The following is a 22,510-nucleotide window of genomic DNA, read 5'->3' as shown; positions in this document are numbered from 1 at the left end:
AATTTAATTTCCATTTTCCATCACAGCTTCCAAAAACTCTACTTCTGATGCTTAATGTTTCTTAACTCTTTGATGAGTGACTTGTTACCAAACAAGTCTTCTCCTGGCAGCATGTAATATGTCACCTGCAGCAGTCCAGCTTCTTTTGACAGCTCTGCAGTCAGGTCACAACCATTTCCATTTCAGCTGGGATCACAACTATGATCAGAAGTCTGCAGCTGAAAGTGATTTCTCTCCTCTCTCTCATTCCTCTCCTATGTTTACTTTCTGCTAGCAATCCTGAGCAAGGTCTCAGAGCAGAAGACAATGACAAATACATGAAACTCATCTTTAACTAAAAGCACCTGTTCTATGTTCTGCTATAAGTGCTATTTAATCCTGTGTTAGCTTTGAGTTCACTTCAAAAACACATCATGCTTTAAGTTACAATAAGTGGCCTCCAACAGATGAAGACACCTTAAATATTCTGCTGTAAAACCCAAGACCAAGAGATGACAGCAGTCCCACTAAATTCTGTAGAATTTTCTTCAGTTTCTTTTAAAAAGCCTTTTGAGATTAACTTCTGTTGGATGTCATGCTGAGAATGAGTCTAAGGTATTCAGTAATATGTTACACAAATGTGATACAAGTGGAATAATGGAGAATTTAAGCTTCAGTCTCCATTTCAACAGCAGCTCCTGTATTTCATTGGAATACTGCCATACAGAAAAGAGAGTTGCTCTTGATGCAGGAATTCTAACTGAGAAACAAAGTCAAAATGTGTTATCCCCTTTTTGGAACCTTGCTCTGAAATGCTTAGATTATATACCTACTTATTCTTGGTAAGCAAGCCCAAGCACTATTTAAGTACCAAGATTTGAAGAAGAGGAGTGAATCTACCTAATTAAGAAATGTCATAATTATAGGTACAGAATTTAGGTGCTCTGATCACCCTAGCTTCATCTCCTTGGTTTGTTTGACCTCATAATTTAGCATTAAATTAACAGATGCCTTTCTAACATGAAATCTAGAAATCACTCTACAAGCTATACTGTAAAACATTTTCCTAGCCAGCACATACCTTTTCCTCATCTAAAAACCCCAAGTTAGTGACTAGCACAAAGCATTTTTAGTTTAGTGAGCAATAACTACAAATCAGTATGGTCTAATAAAGGAAAATCTGGAGTTACCAGTACAAAGTTCAGCTAAATCATAAATACACTGCAAATCTGATGCAACGAAGTTGGTGGAAAAGCCCTCAGTTATTAAGGACCATGCTTATTTTTCAGAAGAGGCAAGATAGTAACACAATTAGGTTTTAAGGCAGAAACAACCACGGAAAAGCAGGGCTAATAAACTCAAGAGCATCCCTGCATTAATGTAATTAAGATTGCTCTGAGTCATTGAACTAGTTAATTAGACTAGTTAGTCATAGAAAAGTGCAAGAACATACTAGCTGATGGGTGCCCACAGCATCTGCTGTTGCATAGCATAGGTTTATTCTAAGTGCAACCAACATACCACTCTCCAAGAGGGACAAAACCAATTGATGGAGTATCAGCTTGTTTCTCATGAGAAGGAAGTGACATCAACCAAAAATTCTGATTTTTTTTAGTTTAGATACATGTTTGCCAACACAGTAATTCTGATTTTTATTTTAATTGTGTCTTCAAGTTGCAAAGTTTGTCCTTTTAATAAGTGAGACATGACTGCAGTTCTACTGGTGCAGCGTCTGCAATGTAACAGCCACAGGAAAGTTTCTATGTTAATACAGATTTAGATAAATACACTTCAGTCAACGTCCTGGGACATTCCATTCTTTTACATCAGTGTAAAATGTGAAGTATAATTTGAGAGGTACCTGAGAATATAGGTCAAAAGCAACATCTGAAGGACAAGGAAGGGGTATGAGAAACTTTCACGCAGGGGTGGAGTCCACATGACACGAGTGCACTAAAAATAAGAACTGGGTTAGATGATAACATTTGCTGCTGCTACATTTGCATGAAATAAAGCATTTCTGTTTCAAAATGAATGACCATAGATACTTCAATAAAATAAAAACCAAGATACATGAGTTTTTCCTCAAAGAATGTAAAAAAAAAAGAAGCCAGGAAGCAGAGAAGAAGAGGCAAAAGGAAGCAGCTTCCAGACTTGAGGTCTATGATGCACTGTCTAGATCTGAAGGGCAACCAACATACCCTTCATTACACTCAAGTTTTCTAGATGATGAACATTTTGCATTTCTACTAGCAACAGCACAGAAAGCCTAAAAACCAAAGCTGCCCTCCAACACTGGCCAGTAAAATTGAACCCATGAAATTAAGGTCTTGCAGAGCTTACACTTATTTACTTCATTCTTTGTTTACTTCACTCTTTAATGAAGCACAGCATAATACAATGAAGACAACTGAATAGCTTTTCTTCCATTAATTTCGTGGGGTTCATGGCAAATGACTCAGCTATAACTCTCATCTCCAATATTTACCTTCAGCTCTTTATGAAGGGCTTGCAGATGGCACTGATCAAAAAAAAATAATTACAACTTGAGAGGACAGCTTTGACATACAAACAAGTGGGTTCAAAATGGATATTAATAGATTTGCACTAAAAATAAGTTCTCTACAACAACAGGACAAAACCATTGTTGATCTTCAATGAATTTATTAAAGCTTCTAGATGTTGATGCCATGATGTTCCTTCTCCTTCACTTCCTATAATCTTGCTTTTTGTCTTGCTATTTCACAACTGTGTTAAATTAATAGTGAGAAAAATGGGTAGAAATAATGTAAAATAAATGGAAAGTACAGAAGCCCATCACACGAATCAGTCTTTGCTGCCTAAAAGCCACTCTAAAAGCTGCACCCTGATTAGCATTAAAATAAACCTTTCATAAATACACATTAAAGTGTTGTCTTCAGCTGACTGCACAGATACAATTAGTTAAAAATATGTTTATTAGCAATTAATATAATCATGTTTATTCTAAAGCAGTGTAGTCTTCTTGATTATTGTTAAGACTGCAGCAAGGTTTGATTTGCCAAATCTTTTGATACTGGTGGAGGTAGAGGAAAGGAATGCTGAGCACATAAAACCATAAAAAGGAAGCATTACCTTAAAAGTGAATTGACTGATGTAGCCCATGTTATTTTTCTCTATTTGGAATGTGATACTAAACTCAATCAACCTGTGAATGATTTATCAAGGCTGGGAACTAACTTTGCTGCAGGTATAAATACATCAGATCTGTCTAAGCTTGAAATCATTAAAACACAGTAGCCCAAGCAGAGCACAAATAAAAAACATAGTGCCACAGGATCATTAGCTCAGTGCCAGAAGGAAAAATCACTTTTACATCTGAGATACCAAGACTTGCAGATAAAAAGGAAAGCTAATTTTTTAGCAACTGGTCCAGCTCCACAGTATGTACTGTTGAACCACGTGCAAGATGATTTCCACAGAATCAAAGCCATATCAAAGAGTTAATTAGAATATTTTGTATATACACACGTGCATGCAAACCTCTTGCATGTGTTCCAACAGTACACCCAGTAAAGCCAGACCACCTACACACAGATAATTACATATATTACCATAACCATACACACAATATCAAACAGCTCTGAGTTACTTCACTAGTTCCAGCACAAACTCCAAGAGGCAGCTGAGATCTGACATTGCCCCTCTGCAAAAAGTCCTGTTGCTCTCCAGAAATCTTTAAATTTCTGAATCCACATGGCTGAGCTTGAATCAGGGTCACCCTACCAAGGCTCTACCTGAGCCCAGGCTATGTGTAGAGCTAAGCAGACCTAATTTCATGCTATTCTCCAAAATACACACATTATCTGTGTTTATGCTGCAAGTCAAGTCACCCATAGAGAGAGATGAGGTCTCCTATGGATAGGAGGACTGCCTGTGCCATCAAATGCTTCTTTTCATTACTGTTACCACTATCTTTGAAGTTTTCAGCTTGTTCCTTTCTGAAATGACACTTCATTACCTTCAAAGACTTGGCAAAACAGCACAGACTCTATCAGTATGCCCAAGAAAAGGACAAAACATTTACTCCACTTCACAACCCCGTTGAGAAGAATAGAAACCCACAGAAAACTTTGTATTTACCCTCTTAAAAGCACCAAAACCAGGTTAGAAACTCTGTGACATTTGCCTGGTCTGGACCACGGGTGAAAAATTCTTCCCAGAGGATATTTGGAGAAAAACATTTCAAATGAAACTTGAAAACAAAACAGCTATTTCATCACAGATTTGTGGTTTATGAGGAAACTGTCAAAGCTCACCATGAATAGAAGCATCTTTGATTCTGTTACGTGCAGCTACATATTCTTACTACTCAAGAGTTTTCTATCAAGTTCAGCACAGTAAAATAAGAAAAAAAGCCATAAATCTAACCCTTAACAAAAACAAAGTAGCTAGTTTCTGCCTAAAAAATCTTTACAGTACACCTGCATTTTAAGTCAAAATAAATATTTATAATGTCACACACATAAAATGAACATTAAAAAACCAGAAACACTTTTCAAGCATATCAGAATAAAAGCCAGGAGTTCTCTAAAAATATGAAACTGTGACATGAACAGCATCAGCTGGGGACATAAGAAGATGTTTTAAGTGACAATTTCTTTTACAGGTTTTGTTTCTTTTTCCCCTCCTGTCATTGCAGCTTGCTAAAGTTTAACATTGGAATGATTTCTATACAAATACAGCTTCTAAATTGTGTAGCCTGTAGTGCATCAGGAGTAGAGATTTGGGGATTTTGTTTGGTTTTGTGTGTGAATTCATGAATTTCCAGGGAAATACATAAAAATTTAAAGAAAACCTCCATTTCTGAAGCTTGTTCACATGGTACAAGTAGCCCAGCTACATCTGGAAGGGGCACAAAAACAGAATAGTTGGATGTTCTGAAACTTGAAGTCATTGTGCTAGTCAAACTTCAATCTCAGGAACACAACACAAAATATTTTCTGGATTATTTTGGGTTCCACATCTAAGGTGACACATTGGATTATGTTAAACATTTTCAGTCATAGCCTATTTTGCTTTAAATGTCTTATGCCCTTTAAATTCATCCCCTAATAGATAAGCAACATCACTATCTTTAATGATAATTATCCTATACTTAAAAAAAACTACAAAAACAGAAGGGAAGGAGGGTGGCTGGAACACAACACAAAATATTTTCTGGATTATTTTGGGTTCCACATCTAAGGTGACACATTGGATTGTGCTAAACATTTTCAGTCATAGACTATTTTGCTTTAAATGTCTTATGTCCTTTAAATTCATCCCCTAATGGATAAGCAACATCACTGTCTTTAATGATAATTATCTTATACTTAAAAAAACTACAAAAACAGAAGGGAAACTACAAAAACAGGGTGGCTGGGGAGGGAGACCTACCTCTCCATGGTTGAAAAAGAAACACATCACAGTAACAAGGCCTCCCAGACGGCTCCCACTGTGAAGAGAATGGGGAAAATAGGTACAAGAGAATCCCATAATGGTCAGTGCTGCTTGAAAAATGTGAAGCAGCACTTACCTACAGCTAAGTTTAGGAGGGGAGAATGTTTTCAAGCACTAAAAGAAAGCAATCTCCAGCATACACACATAATACTACAACACTAGTTAGCCAATGTTTCTTTCAGAGCAGACCACTCTTCATACTTCAGCTCTTTTCTGCAGAGCACCAATTTTAACATCAGAAACGTGGAAAATGGTTATTCCACTCCTCACAAACTGCAGTTTGGATCATGTCATCTGGTGCTTCATCTGCTGTACCCAGAGCTCAGTCTGGAAGAGTGTCAAACTTTTTCTCTTTCAGCACCAGGCAATATAAAAGGTGCATTTCTTCCCCAAGGTGTTGAGCAGAAACCTTAAGAATTTGCACAGTCAATCACCCAACAGAGAACTTTGGTCTGAATCTAAGACTCTCACAGGGTAATCAAATCAACCACATTCAAAAAACTTATTTAGAAATTAATTCATGGCATGGTCAATACAAGACACAATTCAATTCTTATGCAGAGCACTGTGATGTTAACATGAAAGTTTTTCAAGCCCTTAAAGATTTTTAAACCTTTTTAAACCAAATCAAATTCACTCGTTGAACAATTACCACCATGAAGTCAACACTAAGCCCAGAGATACTACTTGGGTTGATCCTAGCTCAAAAGAAGCAATAGATAAAATTTCCTTTTTGTTTGACTAGATTTGCAATTACTCATGTCCTGGGATATAAATCAAAGAACAAATGCACTACTACAAATGATTGAAGATATCACTTTGGCTACTGAAGTTATCAGTCAGCTGTTAAGAATCTTTAAAAGAAAAAACACACCTCAGATCCTTCACCCATCCCTAATATACAAAGTCAAACAATCAGGGCACAGAATCTGAGGATTAAAGATACCACCTGAATGCTAAAACAATCTCCAGGAATTGTGCATTCTTACACAAAACTCAACCTTTCAGTTGACAAATTGTAAACTGAAACCCAAAATAGCTAAAATAACATGCTTAATATTAAAAAAAAAAATGTTAGTCTTAGAAATAAAGCAGACTCAAGGTTTGCAAAAACTTTCCCAAAAATAGAAATAAGATTCAAGGTCTATGCTAAAGGTTAACATTGTGATAAAAACCTTAAATTCTAGACTAGAGAGGTGTCAATTGTATTCTGAATGAATGTGTGAGAGCTGTCAGCCCCTGTAAGGGATCACTATTTCACCACATTGAGAAGAGATCAGTAAATCTGCAGCAGAGGAGAGGGAAATGCATCATGTCAGTGTCTCTTCCACAAGAGGAAGTGAACAGAGCTTATTTCACAGAGGGTTATGTAGAGTGTTGAGTTAGACTGGTTATTTTTTCACCTAGGAGATACAGTAGTTAAACCTTTCTGTGGCAAAACAGAAGATAAAGGATTAATCTCTCCAGTGAAACTCCCCACTCCAATTAGTAAAGAACAGGCCTTTCAGTTGGAACCTACATCCTCCATGCTTAATACAGAATAATCTAAATTTAATAAATTATCATTTTTAATGAGCTACAGATGACCCAAACAGCTACACCTCATGTGGTAGAGTCAGCTTGGCAATAATGAGAGTAGTCTTTTGACTCCCTGGGTACAATAAGCTGAAGCTTAAAGTCACCTGGGGGAAATGCAATTAGTTGGTAAAATGGAAGAAACAAAATACTGCAAAAGTACTGTCAGAAATGGGAAATCTGCTGGTAGTTCCTCAAGATGCAGTTATTTGACAGTCAGCTTAAGTGTCCTGTCCTTTGTAAGAAAAAGAGGGGGAAAGGCTGGGGGGAGGTAGAATCTCACCACTGCATAAAGTACTTATCATCCAAGTGCCATTCTTTTGTCCATAAAAAATAAGTAAAAATAAATGGCATGAGTCCTCACCATATTGCTTCAGTTATCCCCACAGAGAATGCTCCAGAGCTTAAGACTCATTTGCATCAAATAAGAAGATTCCAAAGCACATTTGCATAAGCAGAGACCATACACAGAGTGTTAGGGCAGGGACATATTATGTCTGAAAATCTCCTAAGCTGGTGGGGAAATTGGTTAAGGGAGCTACACACCAAAAACTAGTCCTACAAAGAAAAATAGGGCTACAAAAGCAACTAGCTGTCTGCTAGCTTAACTCTTTGGGCAAGCTCCCAGAATACAGCCAGCACAGATGTGAGAACACATATTAGCTTGGAAAATAATGATAAGGAAATGTTCTTCCACTATCTTATCACCTTGCATCACTAGGCAAAGTTGCAAAGAGACTAAAAGCAAATAAAGGCTGAAATAGAAAGATTACATGTTCTGTGAACACACAGATTAAAAACAAAAAAAAGAAAAAAGCAATTATGTAGGTTTGACATGATTACTGCTAACAAATTCATGAATGAAGAGACAGAAAATATTAGAGGATGGTGTCCCACCATCAAATGTGCCAAGCTATGGAAAAAGCTTTTCTAAATGCATAGCAGAAAGAAATCAACTTTATGGAGGAGACTTATGCTAATTCAGAAGATTACCTACTCCAGTTTAATAAAACATTACTCCAGATTCAGTTCTTCTATTTTTCACACCTTATGGAAAAACCTAAATATTTTGGCTTGCTTTGACTAAGCCATAATGGCCAACCAGTCGTTTAGATCTGGTCTCCAACTATGAATTTTCTTCAGAATAATTAATAGGAACTAAATCCTACCTGCAGGAAGCTTTGTAGTCACTTGTTACTTCTCATAACCCCAGACTTACACCTTGACAGAACTGCATTAATATTCTAGGCATCTTCACTACCTACATTGTAGATTATTTATATTAAAAACTGAATTACTGTCAATGCTTGGTAGTTATTTATATTCAACACAGGCCAAGTCTAGGGAAAGCGCTGGGAAATAGAGACCTTACTGGTTTTTCAGTTATATAAATATATAAAAATGTGGGTTGCGATATACCTTAAGAGAAAAAAAAAATGACAAATTAAGCACTGGGAAATAGAGACCTTACTGGGTTTTCAGTTATGTAAATATATAGGAATGTGGGTTGCCATATACCTTAAGAGAAAAAAAAATGACAAATGGATACAAATATCCAAAGTAATAAGCACTGGGAAATAGAGACCTTACTGGTTTTTCAGTTATATAAATATATAAAAATGTGGGTTGCGATATACCTTAAGAGAAAAAAAAAATGACAAATTGATACAAATATCCAAAGTATCTACTTCTTCAAAACATGAGACATTTGTTTCTTATGTTAAGGAACACAAACATGCACATTTCACCCCCAAACACTTTCACTGTCAGCTCCTGCCTGTGCTATTCTTTACTTGAACCACACTTCTGTTTTTCTGCTGAACATGAAAGTCTATTTTTGTATGCAAGTGTATTAACAGTTCCTGAAATTTAAAGACAGATACTGAAAAGAGGAATTCATAGAAAAAGGGAACCATATACATATCTCCAGAAAGAATGCATTACCTTAAAAAAAATATCTTGCCTTCCCAGTTAAGTTAAAATTGAGATGACATGCAAAAGAACTTGAGATACAGCACTGGGAAAACTCCAGTCAAAGAATCATAGAATGTTTTGGTCTGGAAGGGACTTTGAAAGGTGATCTAGGTCTTGGTTAAAAGTAGACTGTCAAACTTCAGAAATGAGCTACACTGATAATTTTAAAAGTAGAAACCTGTCAAAAACCATTTAAAAACTGTCCAGCATTTAGTTTTATCCATAACTCAGTGGTATCAATGAGATATCACTTCACTGAAATTTTCCACAACTTTTTCCAGCATCATGTTTTATTTGAAGCACAAAGCTTCTCTGTTCCAGTAGTTTTTTAGTGACAATATGTATGTAATAAAAAGCACTATTAATGTACAAACAAATAAGCAACAGCCCATCAAACTACTTCAGCATTTTCCTCAAATTTTGTATAAAAACTGATGGCTAGTGCCAACTAAACAGCTCAGTCTCAACTGCCTTACCTGAGGTATGTACCATATATGAAGAACAGTGACATCATTAATCCATTCAAAAGAAAAATCACAGCAACATAAAAGGAAGCAGGGTCTCCCAACCCTAACAAAGAAACAGGTAACACATTGTCAAATGCAGAAGAAAGACCAAATTCTTTATAAACCACCATACAATCAGTGTAATACAGCACACAGCATACTGCTTTAATATAGCTACAGAGAGAGGCAACAAAAAAATAGTTAATGTCACCAAGGTTATTGTGGAGGTTCAGTTGGAAGAGTAAAGTTCTGTGGGAAAAGAATAGAGGAGGGGCAGGCTCAATATTGGGGCTGTCAGCAACAGAATGTGCCAAGAGGGAAGCACTAACTGAAAAGAAAAAACCTGCCATGTATAGAAAGCATAAGAACATTCTCTACATTTTTGACTTCATAAAGCTTTTTAGAAGAGGTTTGTACTCCCTATACTCTCACTTCCCTTCTCTTGCAGGAGTAAAACCATCTTTAAACATATCCCACACAATGCTCTTTGCTTTGTTTCATTAGAAGCCAAGAAATTGTCCACTAATGCAAGTCTTTCAATTTATTCATTCACAGACACCTCCCAGCTCACACTTCTGTGGTTATTCTCTTTCCATTTATTTCTTTAAACCCTCCTGGCTCTAATCATTTCAGCAGCCCAGAATAAAAAGCCTTATTCATCATAGAGAAGGTAGCAAAACTTCATCTTTTCATATGCAGGGATGATTATTCACCATTGCTAAAAATGCAGGAAGACAGCTCTCTAAAGTGAGGTGATGATATGCTCACCAAACATGGTAGTCTCAACAGCTGGTGGGTTTTGTTGGTTTGGTTTTGTTTTTACAAAGAACAGGAATGAAAGGTTAGACATTTATTCACTGTTTATTGCTTCTGACAAAATTAGAGCAAGTGAATCACTCAAGCTCTGGAGAAGGTTCTTAAAGCCTTTGTGCAAAGGAAAAATACTAACTTGTCACCACACAAAGACATTTTAAATGATGAAATGAAACAACTCCACAAGCTACCATCTACTGTTCAGCTTTAATTGACTGTAGAACATCTCAAGAGAGCTTCTTGGCAAGGTACTTTTGTGGCATAATATTTACATGATAAGCCAATACTTTAAATAGGGGGGGAACAACACAAAACAAAGCCCCCAAACAAAACAAGAGGCCTCACCCAAGCTTTAGTATCAAAATCAAAGTATGAGATTGAAATCCTTATGCTGAATAGTTTTTCCCATCCTCCCCTCTCCTCAGGTTGTAGTTAGGGGAGGAAATACAGAGGGTAAGTCTTTGAAATGCCAGAATTTGGAATGTACTGGGGAGTCTACAGAAGCTACAAAAAAATTAATACATGCACAGTGGCCCCCAATTAAATTTAAGACATCTGATTCTTCACAACAGACCCACGTGATGAAGGTTCAGACTACAACTGTGAAGTTTTGAAGTGCAGTCCAGGAATCCAGCCTAGGGAGGAGCTAGCTAAGAAACAAAGCCCACATTCTCACCCCTGCTCTTCTTAAAAGCATCTTTTTTTTCATGCTTCTCACTTCTGTTGTGAACCTGCCAAAAACACAGGCTTGGCCAAATGAAAGGACGTCAGTGACAGACACAGGAACATTTATTACTTCTGGAATACATAAAGTCACAATTATATGCTTCCAGGGAGAAAGGAGAAGAAAACACAACTCACCCTCACAGCTTTCAACGGGGCTGAGCCCTTTCCCTCTGTTTACAGTCCAACATGTCTTTGTTGGCACACCAAGGAAATCCATAAGGGCAGTATAGACACGGTACCAGCTGGCGAGGACCACCTAGGTGGAAAACAGGGTTTGAAGTTGCTGAAAAGGAGCTCTGAGGATAGCTCAGTGCCCAAGGTAACCTCAGTGACAACTAGCCCTCATCCAGGACTTTTTTCAAACATGGAGTTTCTCTCAAGCATTTAGCATTTTTGACCTAAAGGCATCCAACAGACCATGTGTGTGTTAAGGGCTTGTAGTGACAGCACAAGGATAAATGGCTTCCAAGTGGAAAAGGGGAGATTTAGATTACAAGTTAGGAAGAAGTTCTTCACTATGAGAGTGGTGAGGCACTGCAACAGGCTGCCCAGAGAAGTTGTGGATGTTCCATCACTGAACACATTCAAGACCAGGTTGGATGGGGCTTTGGGCAACTTGGTGTAGTGGGAGGTGTCCCTGCCCATGGCAGGGGGGTTGGAACTAGATGAGCTTTAAGGTCCCTTCCCATCCAAACCATTCTGTGATTCTATGATTTATAGGCTAAAATTATCCCTGCTTTAGAAGAGAAATAATTTCATGCATCAAACTGCAATGTTTGAAAAAAATTCTATAAGTCAATATTGTCTGAAAGGTTCCCCACTTAACCATTTTTATCACATATTAGAATCCCAGGTTTTGTTGACAGGGGACAGTTGGTCAAATTAAAACTAACTGGTTTCTTTTTTTTTTCCCCTACCTGGCAAGAATATTAATGGACCAAATCTTTAGGGTTTTTACTTCTATAAACTTTGATAGGTTAAATTCAAGCAGGCATTAGAAAGGGCTTCCAGATGCAATTTAAGCCAGCATTTCCATTTTCCCTCCACAGGTCATAATGTTCTTATACTAACAACCAAATTAAATCCCAACATCTGAAACAGAAAAGCATCAGTATTTTACACACAGAAAAATGATGACCCATCTCCCAGCAGAGTCACTGCTTAACATTACCAGGCTATTCTCTCAGGATATAACTGACTTTATAGAGGGTTCATAAATGAGTAATGTGGCCATTCCAGTTGAGCTGCTTTGAAAGTTATAACCTCAGGGTTCCCAGACTGAAAATGTTTCACCACTGCAGTATAAGTTGTCTCAGCCCTCTGTCACAGGAAACGTGTACAAGAAGGATGATTCTCTCTTTTCCTTCCTCATACAATTAATAAAACTCTTTATGTCACTCCTATTTTCAAGAAGGGCACAAAAGAAACACAGGGAATTGCAACTTGATCTCTGAGAATGGGATGGAGTAGATCCTCCTGGAAACTACTTCCAAACATACTGAGGAACAAAAAGTGATTGGAAGTGGTCAGCATGGATTGACAAAGGGGACATCACTCCTGCCCAACTTCATAACCTTCTGAGGTGACTGTCTGGGTAGATGAAGGGACAGCTGTAGATCATACTTTTTTTTTTAATCTGGTGCCAATTCTGTTACACAGAATTCCAGAACTGTAGGAGTTGGAAGGGACCTCTAGAGATCACCTCAACCAACCCCCTGCTCCAGCAGCTCACCCACAGCAGGGTGCCCAGGATCACATCCAGGCAGGTTTGGAATCTCTCCAGAGAAGGAGACTCCACAACCTCTCTGGGCAGCCTGCCCCAGGCTCTGGCACCTTCACAGGAAAGTTTCTTCATATATTTAAGTGTTCTACATTTTATGGCTAGATGATGGGATGAGAACACCCTCAGCAAGCCTGCACATGTTACAAAATTGGAAGGAGGGGTTGATGCTTGTGCTCCCATTCAAAGGGACCTCAACAGGCCAGAGAAATGGGCCAAGAGGAATCTCACAAAAGAGAAATGGAAAGATGCCAAAATGTCCAACAGGAAATGAAACACTTTCAGAAAATATGACTGGATACTGAGTATCAGAAGGAAAAGTTTCACTGCCAACAAATAATCCACAAGCATCTTCCCATCACCTACCCTCATTATATCCATAAGTAAAATTAGACAAATTTGGAGAACATACTTCAAATATCAAGTTGCACCTATTGACAGTTTTATAGATGTAGTTATGTGGAAACAAGAATACTCAAGAAACACACTTCAAAAAGAAAAATCTCTTTACAGGAAGGTCAAACATCAAGCAGTAAAACCTGAAAGGAGCAAAGGAGACTATTTGTCTGCTTTGAACGCCCAGAGAGGTACACAAACAATTAATTAATTCATACCTTATCACCAAGTTCTATTAGTCAGAAAGATCCTGGAAAACTCTGAATGAACAGAAAACCTCCACATTTTGCACAGCCACCTACCTAACATTCTTGCAGAACATCAGCCACTATCTGACTGCTCTTGTTTTGACTTCATCATCCAACTTACTTAGTCATCTTTCATGGTGATATTGATGATTCCCTAAGAGCCAGTTAATTTGACCAGTTACCTTTGATTTTTGCAAGCCAGGCTATAGCTGAAATGAATAAATCTTTCTCAGCTAAAGAAAATAACTTTATAGTATTCAAATAAGGCACATGTTCTTAATATTCTATTTCTAGAACTGAACTGCAATCCCTTTAGAGTTAAAGAAAAAAACCACACCAGGACAAAAAAAAAAAAAAGCCCAGACTTGCCCCCAAAACAACCCCCAAAATCAGAGAGAGGGTAACAGAAAGCACTCATCTATTGTATTTAGTTGTTCCAAAGCAAGGAATTAAGAAGAAAATGAAACCACAACATGCAAGTTATATAAATACATGCAGACAGAGAACTCTTACATATATAGCTCCTGCAAGCAGCTCTGCTCAAAAAAAGCAGGAGAATGAGTATAAATGCTAGCACCCAACAATAACAGCCATTATTAGTCCTTGGTTCTCCAAAACATAAGCTGTTGCTGATACATAGAGGAACAGAAATGTACATTAAGTTATTTTCCCTTGGCAAAATGTTTGAGACATGCTGGCAAAACCATGAGAGAAAAAAAAAAGTGTTTCTGTAAAATTTTCACATTGTACTTAAAGACATGTTGTTTTTCATGACAAAAAAGCAGAGTAGGAACAATCTAACCAGGTAACAAGTCTCACATCAAGTATGTACAGAACAACAGCAGTCAGTCTTCCACAGAGGAATTTCTTCTGCAACATGCAAGTAAACTATTGCTGTTCATGGATTTTAGGGCCACAGTGAACTGTGATGTGTTAGTCCATCATCCTACACAAAATGCATCCCAAAATAACCCCTCAATACCTGTAGCACTGCTGGCATTGCTAGAACACACCACTGACCCTGAATATTTCCTATTTCCTGAAGCACACAATGGCAGCACCTTTCTTTCAGTGAAAAGACAAGCATAGAATTGGATTGCAACTTTAGGGCACAAAACACTAAAAACTGGAAAGTATTCCCAATTTGATTGGACTTTCCTCTTGCTTTCAGTGAAAAGACAAGCATAGAATTGGATTGCAACTTTAGGGCACAAAACACTAAAATCTAGAAAGTATTCCCAATTTGATTGGACATTCCTGAAGTCTGAGAATTGATCACAATGTACAAAGTAACTTTCTCATTTTAAATCTGGCCCTACAATATGTTATTCAAGCAACACTTCATTAGTCACTGTATCTTTACACCTACGTTTTCCAGAGTCACATTCCTTACAAATTTGTAGTGAAATCTACAGAAACCAAAGATTTATCAGAAGGTATTGTTTGTAAACCACGACTCACCTCTGGATAAAGATTGAACCTTTGTAAGGTGTTAATCACTAAAGGGTATTCAGTTAGTCGGTCGTTCATAATTGCCCAGACTCCATTCCAAAATGATGGTGCCTCAATGATGATCTTGAAGTAGGAATAATAAAGACCCTATGGCAGAGCAGAAGCATTGTTTATGATTAAAAAGGTCAATTCTGCTTCATGAACTGCTGTACACAAGCTTTGTTTCTAAATCAAATTTTGTAATATAAAAAGCAGGACTAAATGATGCAAGATGACTATCTACTTTTTCACATCTCTTCAAACCTCACTGCTGTAAGCAGCAATGTGGGTTTCCTTCCACCTTGTTTCACAGCACATCTCAAAATCTCTCCTTTGGGCTGGTAACCATGCACGAAAATAGTATTTCATAGTTCTAAATGCAGTCAAAAGGTTTATACATATGCAAACATTCATTAATTTAAAAAAAAATTATTAAAAAACGCTGCATAACAAGACTAGGATTAAAAGGAAGCTACAAAGTACTTGTAATGTTATTTTAGGCCCTCCAGAATCATGTTTCTAAATTATCTTTTAAGTGAACTGTGAAGAGACACATCCAGAGTGACGAGCTGCAAGACACAAATGCTCTGCATGTAACAGCGTAAGGCATGTTGGTGGGAAAACAGCAACATTTACTCTTCTAGAGGGTATTGAGAAAATTGGGAAAGGTCAGGAGCACAAGATTAGAGATGGAAGTTTCTCAGTCAGTGAATTTCCTGAACCAATCTAACCATTTCTGTGCGAAAGGCCATTTCCCTCTCCAGTGTTGACAGGTGAGAAAAGTGACGATCGTTTTCAAAGAGAGTTGTTATGTGACACCTGTTCAAAAATAATAAGAAGAAATTATTAGAGCTTCAGAACCTTTACTAAGTCATATATACCAAGGAGCAGCTGGTAAACCCTTCAGCAAAGACCCAAAGTTCACTTACAAACTGCTGTTTTAATTTACTCCTGTTACACCAACGTTCTCCATTATTCAGAGGATTTTAAATGAAAAAAAATACAAACTCATAGAACATTTATTGCATTATAGAATTATTTATAATACTCTAATGTATTTTGAGTGCAGACACTTAAGGATCAAAAGATTAGTGCTAGTAAAACTATCAAGTCTACGTATTAGGAAAGAAAATTCAAATGACAAATGAAAAGGATCACAAATTAAAAACTGATTAAAATAATGATGCATGTGCAAGTTGTGCCTATTTTTTCCACAAAAATCCCTTTGACTTCTGTTTTAACACAGTTATTTGTTATTAAATATACTTTTGATGGTAAGAAAATCTATACATAAAGGTGCAACTATAGAGAGGGGAAAAAAAAGCCAGGAAAAATGCAGATCATTTTGGAGGCTAAACTTGTAGCTTTCAAGAGGAGCTTCATCTCCAGAGAGGATGGAAAGAGCCAGAGCAGTGCACATGACTCTGCTTTTGAGTAGGAATCTGCAAGAAACATACTACTAAAAAATCAATAGTTCTTTTTGAGCTGGGAAACAAAAACAGAATGGCAGAAGCTGTTACTTTCTATCTCTGCAAAAGCAGCTGGTGACAAACATTACAGAAGACATTCTATTTCCAGTCTATACTCAAAAAAAAGAAGGGTGAGGATTAGGATGGAACCTGAAACAGGAGGAATATGTTGACACAAAGTAGCTGAAATGGCCATTCTGCTGCACGCAAAGAAAACATGGGCCAAACTTCTCTGAAGAGGTGAGAAAAAAACATGTCAAACTAGGAAATCAAAGCAGAACCTAAATGAGCAGAACATAGGAGAAATTTGAAAGGCTTTACCTGGACTTTCAAAAGTCACTGAGTAAAAATCTGCTGGTGGAAATGCACCTGAATTTGTATAGCTAAGCAACAATTTTCCACCTGGAAAGCAGGCTTCACTCTTCATGAAACAGGCTTAAAACTTTTCACATCAGAGAACAGAATTATTCACTTTAGAGACAACCATTTGGTTTTACAAGCAGAGATCTAAATATAAATGATCCCAATAGCTTGTCTAAATGATAAAAATTATATTTTTTATTGTTTTAAAATACCATATTGCTCTCAAACAGTGAAATTTAACCTTACCAATGTAGGACTCCTGCAAAAGCAGCTGTAAAGGAAACAAAAGGCATCAAGTTACTCAAATATTTAAATAATCAAACATGAAATGCTGTTCATTAGAGTAATTGCAGTGCTACTTCAGAGATGCACAGAAGACACTCAGCCTCCAGAGGAAGAGAAGAAGAGGAACTTCTGAATTTCATGGCCAGCTCTTTGAAAATCTGACATTATACTGATGGTATTCAGGAACAGGTGATGTTCTCACCTATATCCTGCATCACTCAAGCTGATCCATCAGAATCCAATGTGCTCATTTTAACTATCAATAACAAAACTGAATTATAAACTTTTTTTTTAAAAATCAGCATAAATATGCTTAACATTTTTAAGATACCTGCTGTGCCTGTTCACTCAGCTCCTGCTCAGATTTTGGCTAACAAAGCTCATGCTAAGGCCTGCTGTGTGCTAGGGGCACTGTTAGGTCAAAGGAAGAGCAACTCACAGGCAGGACCCCAGGGCCAGAAAGGGCTGAAGGTCACTATGCAGCTGGTATCACCTGCAGCTTGCTGACTCCTACAGCTATCATCCTCCCACATTGATTTTCTAGCAGTTTCTGGGGCTGCTAACTCATGGAAATGGTACAGACCAAACTCCCAAGCTGGAAGTTACACATACATCGTGCTACCTAAAAAGCTTTTGAAGCAGATCCAGCAGCAGCTGGACTGCTGAGGGTTTGTGGTTCCTGGTGTGATACAGGCAACAGCTACACCATGGCTGAAGAAGGATGAGCACTCCCACCACCAGATAGGTAACTCCTCATAGGTGCACATCAGGAGTTAAAAGTACCAAAACAGAGGATTTGTGACCAAGAAACCTCATGCCTTAAGTGCTGAGTTAGTGAATTCCCATATTAGACAAACCTGCACAAAGTGGACTGGGCCCTTGTTTGACATGCTTGTTTTCTTTCCCAATGAGCTCATAAAATAAAGTTCAATTTACAGAGTACATAGAGTCCTGTAAATTCCAAAGATCCCAATGGACCACGACAACCAACACAAATCTAATTGAAACTCTAACTGCTAAAAAAGGTAGACTGTACATGTAATAACATTCAGTTGATGGTTGGCCTTGGTGATCTCAGAGGTCTTTTCCAGCCTTAATGATTCTATGATTCCATTTGGAGACTATCTGCTGTGTTGTCATGTAGCTACAGAACAAGGAAGGTAATCTGAAGGACAGAGGGAAAAGACAAATGATGATAAAATGGTGGGTAGACAGTCTAGGTCTCTGATTTCTTGACTGTAAGTTCCACTTAGTAGCAGCAGCTGCTTCATTTTGTTTGGGCAGCACTCACAACTTATCCAGAGCTTGCCTTGGAAGCAAAGCCAGCCTGGGAGAGGGATGAAGGGTAGGAATTTAGAGAGACATCCTTCTAGACTGAAGGTGCTCTGGTTGCCCTCTAGGCACACAGGAGCTCTCTGCCACAGAGCCAGGCAGACTAGTTGCCATCAATCCAAGAAATCTTTACAGTTAACAACAGGACCTCTTATTCACTAGGCTATATGGAGCAGAGAGGAAGAGGAGAGGACAACCACCCTCCCTGCTCATACCTAGCTGGAGTCAGAAAGGTGTTGAGTGCCACGTTCCTCTCCAGGGTGCTCAGGTGCACCCACCTCCTCCAGCCCAGAGGCACCCACCCAGGCACTGCCCTCACCTCTGGAATAGGTCAAGCTGCCCATATGGAGCTCAACCATACATCAAACACCTCCAGACTGATGCTGACTCTAGCCTGGGAGGTAGTGACCAGCCCTGTGTTCAGGCTGCACGTTACACACAGGTCATGGTCTGCTTCTGGAAAGCAGCAGGGACAAGGGAATGAAAAACACCTTTGCAAAAGCCACTAAATTTCTGTGGAAAAGGAGTGGGCTGAGTGTACCCTTCATGCCCTACTATACATTCCCAAACCACATGTTCCTCCAGCCCAGAGCCTGGAGGTGCTGCTGCTGGCAGTACTTATTGTTGTCAACACAGGTCATAAGGAAGGCTGAGAGAGTTGGGGTTGTTCAGGCTGGAGAAGTCTCCAAGGAGACCTTCATGGGGCCCTTCAGCCATACAAGGGGCCCTATGATAAGGATGGACAACCTCCCTGTACAGTTTCACATCTACCTCAAGTCTCATACTCCACACAGTAGTTGAGGTTGTAGAAAGCTATGCTGAAACCTCCTTAAATGTTTTTTCAGCTCCATTTCAGTCACTATGGTCGTTTTCTCAAAGAGAAGCCTGGGTTTTAGTTACAAAATGAATACCACAAACTTTCATTTAAAACTTCACATTTTTACCTATAGTTTCTAGAAGACAAATTCACAGGTTTGCTCAGTATAGTTCACATTAATTGGAATTCAATGGTTTTGGAAAGCTTCAGGAGATACAGACATTTTTTTCTGTACTGAGGACATTTATGTTAGTTCTCATGGAGAGCTGCTAATTCCTTTTTCAGAAAAGCAGCTCTGGGGAGGATATGGAATTCCAGGTAAGCACATCAGCTCCAGCAGCAGCACATCAAACCACATGCCATAAAGGAACTCGTTTTGCAGTAATTGTATGGGAAGAAAGAGCAGTCCACACCTTTCTTAGTCATTACTTACTGAGTCTCACATTTGCACAAGGCATTATTTCAATTCTCAGAATTCTAAGATTCCAAATAAGACTGGATGCTGAAACAAATATACATATACACCCCCCCACTATAAAAAAAATACCAATTTGAAGACAGATTACATTTTAGGTAAGAATATGCAGTAAAATCAAAATAAATGCACACTAGCTACCAGTACTGTTCACTGATTTCAAATTCATGTGCTTCCAAGTAAGTCAAATAGGCAGTATTTTGCTGTTGCAAATTAATTATCTATTAATATGGAAATCACATTTCAGATTCAAACCTATCACTTATTTCACAGAGGAAATGTATTTAAAAGTGATTCTTCTCTTTGGTTTTATTTAAAGTCAACACAGGAGTGTAAAGACAGTTATTCTAAAGAATCTCATATGCATTTTTATAAAACTTCACAGTATCATTGTATTACAAATATAAAACTAAGACCTTTTATAATCACACAGAAATTCATGTAATTATTCACATTCCAAGAGACAATAAGCTTAATTTGTAGACTTTCCTTGCGAGTCCAAATCAGCATTTTGCAACAGACTGCATCCAGACTTATATAAAGCTAGTTCCTGATGGAAAGCCTGCAGATCAGCTCCCTTTAATTACCACCTTTTGAACCCATTAACATCCTTGCTGGGGAGGGAATGAAGGAGAGGACAGGAGAGGAATACTGGAGTCCTAATGCTGCAAAGATTTATACAGCTACTACACACTTGAACTTGCAGATGCCATTTTCTCACCCAACCTAAGAATCTCTAAAAGCAAAGCACACCATCAGGTTTTTGCAGACTAGGGTTATTATGTAAAATCTGGGAGTTTATTCTCCAGATTTCCTATTTTTGCCTGTGTTCTGTTCCAAGAAAAGCAGTATGAGTGGCATATAAAAAGCATTCTAATTCTGGAAATCAAATACTGAAGAATAAAGCCATAATATAGAGAACTCATTTAGCAAGAGAACAACAAATGCTGAGATACTGTAATGCAACAGGATATGAAATGTAGTAGAACCTGATTAAAGCTTTGCAAGTATCCCCAAAGGGAATAGAGAAGAATAGAGCAGATCTGGGAACAATGAGGAATATGCAAGCATTGACTATTTCAGCACCTCAGTCAAGAGGTTTCATTGTGACATTGTGCAACCTAGAAAGGATGTCTTCAAGAATAAGGCCTCAATTGAATGGTCATTAAAAAAAACCTACATAAATAGGGCAAAAGTGTAGTTTAAAAATGTCCTTGAAAATCTGACAACTTTATTGTCACACGTAAATTGGAGATAATTCTTCAGAGGGAAAAAAAAATCCACACCTATAACCAACCTAGCTCCAACCATGGGAGCCTCTGGTTTTAAAATTTGGACCTTAAAGCTTAAGCAAAACAACAAAAATTCAACCACCACTAAAGGAAACCAAAGGACAGTAGTTCATATTTAGTGTATGTACATTTGCTGCTATTGCAGATACTGTCTGCTGTTACATACTCTGCTACTAAGGGTTTACTCCTAGTAAATACAGAAATAGCACCCTGAAGTATTTAACTGGTTATCTGGGTTTTACAACCAAATCCAAACTCCAGAAATTAGAAAGCTTTCTACCTACTCTGCTTTCAAATTTCTATCAAAGGAAAACATTTTTTTCAAGTTTGACCATCAGTTGAGTGTTTCTATGTCGTTTAAGTAACAGCCAGCCTAAGAAATGCTGAATAAACAGAGATAAGTGAAACAATTGAGGAGCAGTTTATTCATCAATTAGTTTGTAAGCTCAGGGTTGTTTCCCTGCTATTACTTTGCCATGTAATTCATCAAGCTGAAGAAACTCCCTTTGGCAACAAGCTCTGCTGCTGGCATGATTAATAGGACCAGCATCTTTGGAATACCCCACAAGTCTTTTAAAACAATACTTTCAAGAGTATATCTAATTGTGCACCTGACAAATATGCTGTTATTTAACATCAGTCAGCTTCAGGAATGCATTTCTTATTTAATTTTGAAAATATTTTAGGGGCTTTTTCCAAGATTTTGGCCATTAGAAATTTTGTTATTTAGCCCAAATATACCCAAAGATAATAACACCTGAATTTGCATCCCCTGACAGTTGTATATTCTTCCATCTGTAATCCTTCCTAAATAAGCAGTTTTGCCTACATGACTTAATAAGGGACGGGGTTGCTTTTGCTAGAAATTAATGACTGCATAGGAAACATCCATAAATAATATTTTGAGCATTATTTGCCTACAAATGTTCTGATATCCCATCAACTGCTACAATAACAGCTTTACAAGAGTTACCAGGCAGGAATTTATTTCCTGACCCTTTTCAATATCACCTTTTCTGGTTTTCAAAGCTATATTTCCAAATTTTTGATAACAGTTCACAATGAAAGGTAAAAAGAACTGTGTTTCCCCCACGACATAGCCCTCCTACTTACCCAGAAGGAAAGTGAGCCATATCTTGCTATCAGCTTTTATGATGAAGGCCTTTCTGTCATCAACAAACACTGTCAAAAGAAAACAAATGCCTTAAACATCAATTAAGCCGCTGGAAAAAAGAAATCTGTTCAAACTCTGTGGCACTACTTTTCTGTAAAAATCTTGATTAGACTTCAAAAATTTCATACAGCGAATCAGTTACTACACCTAAAAAGCTCTGAACATCAGAGAGACTATTCAGGTGCCTACCAAATCATCAGGGTTTTAACTCCTGAAATAACTTTTGCAAAATAACTTGTCAAAAGAGGATTTCTACATAGGTGTTGCAGACTGGCAGGGGCTGGAAGGGACCTCTGGGGACCACCTAGTCCAACGCTGCTGCTAAAGCAGGGTC

The 22,510-nt window shown here is 37.9% G+C and overlaps 1 protein-coding gene across 1 annotated transcript in view; it reads right to left on the bottom strand.

Moving 5' to 3' along the window:
* The window catches only part of LOC103779296 (probable C-mannosyltransferase DPY19L1), a gene marked incomplete at its 5' end in the record, with an annotated part of 37,615 nt that extends 15,431 nt beyond the window's left edge, over window positions 1-22,184 (bottom strand). The window contains 8 exons of the mRNA XM_008946923.1: window positions 1,841-1,932; window positions 5,398-5,455; window positions 9,486-9,579; window positions 11,190-11,310; window positions 14,940-15,077; window positions 15,701-15,788; window positions 17,048-17,072; window positions 22,116-22,184. Of these exons, the coding sequence (XP_008945171.1) occupies window positions 1,841-1,932; window positions 5,398-5,455; window positions 9,486-9,579; window positions 11,190-11,310; window positions 14,940-15,077; window positions 15,701-15,788; window positions 17,048-17,072; window positions 22,116-22,184 (685 nt within the window). The remainder of the gene's footprint in view (window positions 1-1,840; window positions 1,933-5,397; window positions 5,456-9,485; window positions 9,580-11,189; window positions 11,311-14,939; window positions 15,078-15,700; window positions 15,789-17,047; window positions 17,073-22,115) is intronic.
* Window positions 22,185-22,510: the final 326 nt, after the last annotated feature.

The sequence above is a fragment of the Merops nubicus genome, unplaced genomic scaffold (assembly GCF_000691845.1).
Source record: "Merops nubicus isolate BGI_N331 unplaced genomic scaffold, ASM69184v1 scaffold19099, whole genome shotgun sequence".
Classification (NCBI taxonomy): Eukaryota; Metazoa; Chordata; class Aves; order Coraciiformes; family Meropidae; genus Merops; species Merops nubicus.
Note: the sequence above shows the minus strand (reverse complement) of the source record. Positions and strands in the feature narration are given on the sequence as shown.